This window comes from Nymphaea colorata, chromosome 4 (assembly GCF_008831285.2).
Source record: "Nymphaea colorata isolate Beijing-Zhang1983 chromosome 4, ASM883128v2, whole genome shotgun sequence".
NCBI classification, from domain to species: domain Eukaryota; kingdom Viridiplantae; phylum Streptophyta; class Magnoliopsida; order Nymphaeales; family Nymphaeaceae; genus Nymphaea; species Nymphaea colorata.
Genome location: NC_045141.1, coordinates 19,822,654 through 19,832,503, shown reverse-complemented (window position 1 = coordinate 19,832,503; position 9,850 = coordinate 19,822,654). Strand labels below are relative to the sequence as shown.

At 39.0% G+C, this 9,850-nt stretch overlaps 1 protein-coding gene across 1 annotated transcript; it reads right to left on the bottom strand.

The window, feature by feature from the left end:
* Positions 1-1,434: 1,434 nt before the first annotated feature.
* LOC116252671 (uncharacterized) lies at positions 1,435-8,096 on the bottom strand. The gene is made up of 9 exons (XM_031627097.2): positions 7,964-8,096; positions 7,306-7,589; positions 6,948-7,198; positions 3,335-3,461; positions 2,962-3,206; positions 2,669-2,872; positions 2,472-2,564; positions 2,265-2,372; positions 1,435-2,168 (listed from the first exon to the last, which is right to left on the bottom strand). The coding sequence occupies exons 2-9, from the start codon at positions 7,532-7,534 to the stop codon at positions 1,626-1,628; spliced, it is 1,800 nt and encodes a 599-aa protein (XP_031482957.1). The 5' UTR covers positions 7,535-7,589; positions 7,964-8,096; the 3' UTR covers positions 1,435-1,625.
* Between the last annotated feature and the right edge of the window lie 1,754 nt (positions 8,097-9,850).

Here is a 9,850-nt window from a genome sequence, read left to right as displayed (position 1 = left end):
AATCACACTCCAAGCTAATCAGCCTTGGAAGGACTCCACTCCCACTGCAGAGTTGCATGGCGAAGTCATGCAGACCATCAGATCCATCCAGATAGAACACGGACAGATGAATAGGAAAGTTCCAACAATTGGATGCCATATTTAATTCATGCTATCACCGGGAAGATCAACGGCAACCACATGCAGGAATCCGATATTTGAATCAACGTCTCACCAATTTGCTGAACCAAAAATGGCTGGTTGGTTCTGGTTATGGGATCACTGCCGATGAATGTCGGAACAAATGCAAGTAGCATCTCTACTGGAAACGACGGGAAAATAGTTTTGTTTCATGCAAGTAGCAGGTCTTGTTTACACAGACTAGTGAAGGAAATGGAAGAAGCATGACTAGAAGAGGAAGATTGATCTAACAAATATACTAACATACAAGGATCAGACAAGCACAAGCGTAGACGCCATTTCCATAACTCAGCAGTAATACGATGCCTTTCGGAAACCAGAAGCATACAACCAAATGATCGGTCATCTGTTGCATCTGCTAATCCAACTTTAGGTAAAGATGAAAACGAACAAGAACCAAGGGATCGTCATCCAACCAAAGCGGTATGTAACAAAGTATAGATCATCCATAAGGGGTACTACCGTACTACAACATGACCATGGGCCTACACGGGTCGGGTTACAGAGTTAGCTACATTTGCATCATCATCATAGCAAGTAGCAACAACATCCCTGTGTTGAATTTGATCAAAAACATGAAATGCGACCAACCACCATTTGGCACACGTATCAACGGGCAAGTATTCAAAAGCAGGTTGGAGTACATGAACCTCATTCTTACTTCACTATTAGCACAGAGCAAGACACAAGCCTGGAGCAAGCCAATTACAAGAACAGGCTCTACTTTCACACCATCTACCGGAATCTGATCAAAGAGCTGCATAGCCTCTCTTCCCCTGGAAGACTTATACATACCCTTTCACCAGAACACCGTACAAGACATTTCTTTTAGGCATCCCGTCAAACAATTCGCGAGCATCATCCAGTCAGCGAAGCCCGCAGTACATGCCAACTAAGTTAGGAGGTGCATCGCATATCCGTCTAAGCAAATTTTGATGGCGTCTGCGTGAATACTTTCCTGCGCCCATGCAAGACAATCCAATGCAAGCCTTGAGATCAAATACCAGAAGCAGGTGTCCCCAAGCAGGCTTTGGAGGCCAACCTGAACATCAGAGTTGACGACTTTGGAGATGAGAAAGAGGTGGCTGTGGAGGCTATTGGGGACTAAACATGAGAACCATGAGTTCATGCTGTTCTATGTTTTTGGCTAGACAGATATATACTGCATACATATAAACATATGGGGAGAGTCATGCCCACCAAAATAGTACCCCCAATGTCCCTAACTCACTTTTTCTCGTAAGAAATCATAAATGTGATGAACAGAAAATTAATACTATTTTAGCGGGCACCGTTCAATTGTATATATATATATAGCAATGTTTGGCTGGCAATGCCTTCAGTAACTGAAACAGTTCCCGTCTAGACAACTACGCTTGGTAATTTGACTCCACATTTGCACATATGTAGCAATTCCACTTTTCAATACAAGGACCGTCTTACTCTTACAGGACATTCGTCAAGATATCCATCATCTTCTTTATCTGTTTTGTCATCTTTTCATTCTCCTGCCGCAACTGTTGGTTTTCTTGCAATGTTTCTTCCATCTGCCTTTGTAGATTACTTATCTTTTGTTCTGCCTCTTTCAATTTATCATTGCCAAGCAGCAACTGTACGCTTTCTTGCCACATCTCTTCCAACTGCTTTTCTAAAGTACTTCTTTCTTCCGCTTGTTTTGTTTTTTCTTTCTCTTGGCGTAACTGCTGGTTCTCTTCCTGCAAATTCTGGTTCTCTTGCTGCATTTCTTCAATCCGTTTTTTCAGATCACTTATCTTTTGTTCTGTGACTGCTGCTCTCCTTTCAGATCTTGCAGTCGATTCAGCATGGCTTGAGTTTGGACCATAAAAATCAGATGGGACAGGACCCAGCCCATATGTTCGCACACGCCCATGTTGATCTCTTCCCATGACTTGAGCAAAAATATTATCTTTAGTTGTCTTGTCTTGTGATTCCTCTGGAAGTTCAGACAACAGTCTGTTGAACTCTGCCTGCACAGGAACACAAGTTTTAGCTAATAACTGCACCAAACTCAATTCATGACTAGCAAACGGGAATCAACAATCTCACGTAGTGTAAGAACTTACAATTATTTTACTTGCTTTATCATCCACCGGTTGACCACTCTTCTTCTGATGGGTCTTTATGAAGAACTCGACTCTACTAGGCTCTAACCCATCTGATGTCCGAGCTTTCTGCCCTCATTAAACAAAGGGTGGAAATAGTTTTGTTTAGACAATTTAACTTCAAGAAATAACATAACATGCACGGTAAATTAAAATGAGATAGTTTACCTCCTCTTCACGTAAACGTGCAAAGCTCTTTGTACCCATTGTATGAATGCAAGTTAATTTTTCCCGATTAGCTTTGTTTCTTTCACACAATTTCTACATGAATCAAACACAAAGCATAAACTTGAGCATGTGAGATATTAAACAAAAATCTAATAGTTCAGACCAGTATTCCCAGAATCTCACTACATAGTACATACTGTTCCCTCCTCAGAGCTCCAAAAGCGCACAAGTTCTGTCCATTGGTCTGGCAAAACCCGTTCATCACAGTCTTCTAGGCGCTCCTCATCAGTTTCGTGGGCATCATAGTGCTCCTTCTTAAGACTAGACTTCCATTTTTTCCACTTTGTTGACAAAGACATCATGACCCAACGCCTCATACATTTGTCGATGTCAAATTTTTCCTGCATGTTTTAGACTCCTGATGATGCATATTTGCATACGTTCACAAGAAAAAAAGAAAGTTTAAAACAAAAAATAAGAATTCACATACCAGAATACAGTTCCACATTTTATCCTTGTATATTTGTGGCATCATTCTCCAATCTTTGTAAGTAAGAGGTGCAATACATCCATTACGGGCTATTGTGCCCATGAAACTTGAGAGTTTGTTTGCATTGTTCCCAATTGCCTGCCCAAGCTCATTGTTCATAACTTTAATTTTTTCACCCTTTGGCAGCAAAAGTACATCCAAAGCTCGAGTAGGGCCTCGTTTTCTTCGTGAATGATCAGCAGAATCTTTTAAAAGAAAAAATGAAACTCAGAACATAAACAAGGGAAATACACATCAGAGGCATGATAATACAGTTATAACTAAACCTGGTCTCTTCAGAGATATCCGATAAAATTGGAAGTTCTAACTAAACCTTTAGAATATTCCTGCAAGCTGCTGGGTGAAGAGAGTGCCTCCATCGGAGATGAGTGGGATGTAGGTTGAACTTCTTCCAATAAGGTAGTGATAGCAGACATGACATTAGCCACCTCCTGCAAAGTCTGCCAAAGGGCTACTCAATCATGAATCTAGACCGACACTTTCAAGTGGAGATAAGAGCACTAAAAGATGCAAAGACTATGAAAAAAGTGTTATCAAGCCAAGGGACAAGAAAACCAGTGCTGTAGAATCAGAGAAACATTCCTGATTATGTCTGTCTATATGTGTATAATAAATGAGTATGTTAAGATAAATTTAACGATATAAATGGATATTTGAATATATGTCCAAGAACATGGTAATTAAGGAAGCCATCCTTTTCATTATAAAGTATAAACCAGGTTTTATATGTTAAAAATTCACACCCTTGGTTTTTAAGCCGTTACAGTTTATCCAAACTATGTATCAAGAATGCATAATCTTTTTCTTCAAAGATTTTTGAGCATGTAAATTACATTCATATTGTTAGATTTGCAGTAAAAAAGTTGCACAGACAACCGTGATGTGCTGGACAGCTATCCATACTTCAGAATTTCTAGATGGCAGGATATGATGCATCCAATATGTATGGAGGTGGCCAATTTTATGTTTTGCATTTTTTTCATCTTTTACAGCTCCTTATTGATTTTAGAAGGTTATGGATACAATCTCTATGGTCATTCTTCAAGGAACCATCTATGCATCGTCCAATTAAATCAAGGATGAACTGCAGAAATCAGTGTTGTATGTATCGTACGATACGGGGCCGTATCGTACGATACGTATCGTATCGTTTGCAAAATACGATACGATACACCCCCTGTATCGCAAATGGGGGTGTATCGTACATGTATCGTACGATACGTGCGATACGGTGCGATACAGCCCGTATCGTACGATACGGGCTGATTTCTAAAAAGGAGACTTGAACCCCATTTTTTCGAGTTTTTTTTATAAAAACCCACCCCTTCCTCATTTCTAATCTATAGATTGTACCGTTTTAGAGGGAAATCATTGATTTCCATTGTGAAATCATCGATTTCCATTGTGAAATCATCGATTGTCACCGTGAAATCATCTATTAAACCATGGATTTGTGCATGGGTGGCTGATTCCCATTGAGAGGAAATGGTTTTTTTTTAAACCATGAAGATAAAGATGAAAAAGAATGATATTGTTATGAATTTTGATGTCTATGAAGTATGAATGATGAACCGTGAACGTGTAAGTTTATAGCATTTAGCAAAATAATAAGTCTATCATTATCTAAAAGACTAAACCATGTTTTCTATGAAGAATTTATTATTTTTAATTTTTTCTGATTTTTTATGAATTTTTTGATTTTTTTTTAAATTTTTTCTGATTTATTATTATTATTTTTTAAAAATTTACGATACGGTTACGATACGTTACGATACGTTACGATACGGCGTATCTTAAAGCCCGACCGATACGCCTTACGATACGCTTTTTACAACATTGGCAGAAATGAAAATCAATCACCAAAAATCTTCTCTTTTTTAAATTCACGTGCTTTCCTTTTGTATATTTAACACCAAACAACAGTTGATATCTGAAAAAAACCACTCCTGAAACACCTGTTCTGTCTAATTTGGAAACCATGCCTTAAACGTTGGAGCTCAGACTGCCCACTGTGTATGAATGGAGAAGACAGACACAACTTAACTGTTAATGATTCATCAGAGTACATGGCAGAAGTAGGTTAATGGAAGGGCTCAAAAGCCATTCTCTTGTTTCAAAAATATGAAATGGCTCCTAGTCAATCAACTTACTCAAATCACATTTCTATGGGCGATTAGGCGTGAATACAATTCTCAGGGCAAAATATCCAATGATGACTGCTTTTGGTAAGTGCACAAACATAACCCATAAAGTTCGCTAATAATAGTAAATTGATATATTATTAAAAGAAAGACGAAGACTTTCATATTTTCAGACAAAAAATGAAATAGGAAAGACAATTAAGAAGAACATCCACTCTTGTTACAATAAAAAAAAAACACGATTCGGAAACCTTCTCTTGATCTTGATTTTACCATGGGAAGCTAGAAAATATGAATATTATACTCACCCTCAATGACAGCTAAAAATAGTAAGAACATTTTGTCAAAAAAAGTTTATTCATCATTCTAATTGTTTGTTGCTCTAAGCAGACATTTTCAGCTTCTTAAAATAACCGCTTAGCCAATTGAGTGTCAATATTGTGAAACTCAACTGTTGGGTTCAAAGTCTAAAAATTTTTTAATAAATAAAGGAAATCTGACCATGTAAAATCATTTACATGTTCAAGTCTTCATGTAGTATCATTGGATGAAATAGCAAGCAAGAAAGAGTAAAGAAATGAAAATTATTCTTACATCATCCCCTCCTCCTTTTTAGTAAAGCAAGAATTATCCTCCCGTATCTACAACTCAATAAAGTAGCACAAATCTAAGATGACCAAGGAGGCACACTTTTTGTCATACACATCCTTCATGATTAACTACCTATGGTTACAGAGAAAGAACACATGAGAAGTTGGCATGTGAGAAGAGCTTTGGCTAATGGTAATTGAATTTATAAGTTACAGTGACAGGCCCTTAATTCAATTACAAGATGTAATAAAAGATGAGGAAAAAACATGTCTTCTAACTAATAATCTTGAGAATGATGCCTACAAAGAGTGCAGGAGGAAGATCCAATAGGCAAGAAGTAGATGATTAAGAAAAAAAGAAAAGAAATAAAAACAGAGGAGAAGTACACGAAACACAATTTATTTTTCAGTCGTACTGTCTAGCTGAGCTTTGTTAGACTGCCTATTTTAACACATAGCTTCAGCTTTTAGGTTATAACTTATAAGCAATACCACAAATAGCAAACAACCGAAACAACCATGAACAAGGACTTCCAATGAAGATAAAGCAGAGCCGAATCAGAAAACTATAGTCTGCTATCGAGAATGAACCAACAAATGATGAACCAACACCTTCATTCCAAGCATTTTAAGATATTAACGTCATTCACCTTATATTTGTGTGATCAAAGAACAAGAACCTAAGAATAAGCACTATTTGCCAATCAAAGCGTGTAGTAATAAAAAACACTGACCATTTCTTTCGATCTTTGTTCAAATCATTCAAGCAAAATGATAAAGACACGTTGATGGCGGTAAAAATAGAAAGCAAAGGGTGGATTGAAGAGGGTAGACAGTCCCTCGTTGGCATGATCCTTGCAGTAGCCAGCAATTGGAAGCAATGACCAGAAAACACTTGTTTATCTCACTCAACAATGAAGCACTGCGGCAGAAAAACCATAGGAGGTGGGTTTCTTTTGTAGGCGGTCAGCAGTACTCCATCTAGCTGGACTCCAGGGGCCCAGGTCTAATAATAGAGGTGATTCGCCTATCATTAGAACCCAAACTGAACAGTTCACGGCAGACGTAAATGCAGATAAAGAAAATAATCATATTTTGCGTTGCATTTTTATTCATTGACATGGTCCAGAGCATCAAAATGCCACTAAGTGCCTATTCGCTCCGATGCTAGACAGAGAAGAAACCAAGGCGTTACCGTTTGAATCGTTTCTAAAGATTCTTGTGAGGCGCCGGGACCGGTCAAGGAAGTTCCGACATTATCCTTGCCCCCACAAGGGTTACTGTTATTGCCATCACAGGTGGTGTTGCTCGTAACATTATAGTCGCCATGATCATCCGCCATCACAACAACATCGCGATCGCTAGGATCATCCGCCACCACAATAGCACCATTATCGTCATCACCACCAGCTTCTTCCTCAGTTGGACCACAAGACTGCTCACCATCTGACAGGGAAATAGCAGTTACAGCATGAGTTCTGCGTACCAGTGACCCCGGAACGAACTTGGGTGCAGCAACATTTTAATTTCTTAAATGACCTTCTATTTCTTACCTTCCTCAGTTCCTTTCGCACTTGGGGATGGCGAAGCAGCAACGACTGCCCCCCCACGACCCTTCTTCCTAGGTTTGAAGATGTCGGGCAAAGAGCATGGCTCGGTATGCACATCTGCAGCATTGGCGCGGGATCGTGACCTAGTAACTCTGCCCTGGTCGCGGGGCTCTGTGACGGGAGCTATGGCGCTGGAAGATGTCATTTGCAGGAGCCGCTTTTTACGGGCCATAAGACAACATATATACAAACCTCGCCTCCAGTAATCACACTGAAGAAAACATAATCTGTAAAAGAGAGACAGCAGGGATTGATTGGAATAGGAAACCAGAAACAGCAAAATCATATCAAGAATGAAAGGCTGGAGAGAGAGAGAGATTTTGGGGGCAAGCCCGCCACCAACAGGAAAAAGATGAAAAAGAAATCAAGAAAAGCACCACCAACATTCGGAAGCTCCAAAAGCTCGTTGAGATTGAAACTTTTCATCACTAAAAAGAATCAGGAACGCAAATTTTACCATAACCCCTCCTTTTCCTCAAAATAAATGCTGCCCAGCAGCTAGATTTACAGAAAATCAACTAAATTCGAGGAGGGGAAACCGTAGAAACTGCGAATGGACTTATGAAAAGAAAGGGGCAAAGAGATCGAGCACGGACAATACCAGAAAAAGGGAATAGATGTAATCTGAAGCTCCCACAGAGAGAGAGAGAGCGAGAGAGAGAGAGAGAGAGAGAGAGGCGGTGCCCTTGATTAGGCGGGGGAGGGAGGAAATGGGGGACGGAAACAGAAACGACGGAAAAGGCCTTTCGCTGCGCTTTGGTGGCTTTGCTTGTTTTCCTTCACTTACCGGTACGTTTAGGGGAAGATTCATTTAACACCTCATCTTCTGTCACACTTCCAGAAACGAGCTTCCTTGTTATAGCTAACAAACAAGCTTCTCAGTTTACTGATAATCGTCAAGGAAAAATCCCAGTTGAAAGTCCGTCACTTTAGGAACATCTGAAATTTTATTATTTGTTTCTTCTGTCTCACATTTAACTTGAAAAGCCTGTGCGATTTTTACCGAAACAAAAGTGTAAGGAGCCATGATAGCAAAGGACAGAGGGCAAAAGCTGAGCATCGATGGTTTTAGAATTATACTGAAAACTTTGGCCCCCCAACTGGAATAATTCACACAATTTATTCCCATACGATGATACGAAGAGTGAAGAAGGGTTTTGCGAAAGATGTAGAGGAAAAATGGAAGGACGTTTGTCGCAACTCCTTCGGAGAAATGAAAGAAATTGAATTAGAAGCTCCTTCCCGCCCCCGCCCCCGCCTCCTCTTCCCGTCCTCCCTCCTGTTTTCTCGGAAGCTACTGGATAATCAAGAGGTGTAGAACTGCTGATAAGAGATCAGTTATCTTTCCTACATTTTATACTTTTCATGCACTAAAAATTTATGCGTGTGCCTTTCACCATGCTTTCTGTAGGAAACTGAATTTCCACTAGTCAAAGATTGCAACACTGAAGTAGGCTTTTCAAATGCCTCCAGATAGATGGCAACTTCTCGGTGTATATCCACAACGTAGAACTCACATTACAGGCTTTCCTTTCTTCCATTATTTTTCTATGGCGATGTCCCCTAATCTATACTGCATTATGTTCCGTAAAAATGTGCAGATACTTTATAAGGATTGCAGAATGAATGGTTTGAACTTTTCGAGTTAAAAACTCGATATGTAAGATCAAACGATAAATATGAGATTTCTATTTGCAAGGTTTTTGACATGCAGTTATCAACCATGTCATTATCTGTTTGACTGCAGGACATCATACCAGAAATGACCTTCGACTGCTTTAAGCCAGCCAGAAAGCCACGGATGCCGCCATGATTTCTCGAATCGAAATCATCATACTTTTTTTTGCCTGGTTAATCGTTCCAGTCACTCAACCGACTTAAACATGTAAGTTACTAAGGTTCTACCTTTGGTGGAGGCGGGCTTAGTTGTGGATAGGGCTGGACATCGGGCCAGTCCAGGCCAACCCAAGCTGTACATCAGGGCTGGAGTTGATTGTAAACTTTATACCTACTGGGTTTTTAGTTCGATATCTACCTATATTTGAAACTTTTAATATTTTTTATTTTAATATCTCAAAAACTTTTCAAGACTTGACTAGAGTTTTTAAAAGTGTCATCAACACATACAAAGAGTTTATACGAGTGTAATCAACAACACATGAAAAGTTTTTAAGGAAGCCATCAGTGATACACCAAATGTTTCTAAACGAAAGGATTGCAAATATTGTAGGCCGAGATATATATATATATATATATATATATATATATATATAAAGTTGAATGGTGACTCTAATTTCTTTAGAATCGCTCAGCCATCTAACTAAAATAATTCGATTTATCATGATGGACTGTTCAAAGAAAAACAACAAAGAACAAAGAAAAGATGATAACATTTTCTCATCTAATATCAGTTTTCAATTCTTGCTTTATGTTTTTCTCTTAATCATTATTTGCATCAAAAACACAGTTGTGGTTAGATGACTTGATG

Bases quoted from the DNA above. Each gene is read 5' to 3' on its own strand.
- LOC116252671 (XM_031627097.2), bottom strand. From the start codon at position 7,534: ATGGCCCGTAAAAAGCGGCTCCTGCAAATGACATCTTCCAGCGCCATA. The intron at 3,462-6,947 runs GTAACGCCTTGG...GCCCTTTGGCAG, and splicing joins CTTTAGAAACGATTCAAACG to ACTTTGCAGGAGGTGGCTAA. The intron at 2,373-2,471 runs GTAAACTATCTC...TAATGAGGGCAG, and splicing joins CACGTTTACGTGAAGAGGAG to AAAGCTCGGACATCAGATGG.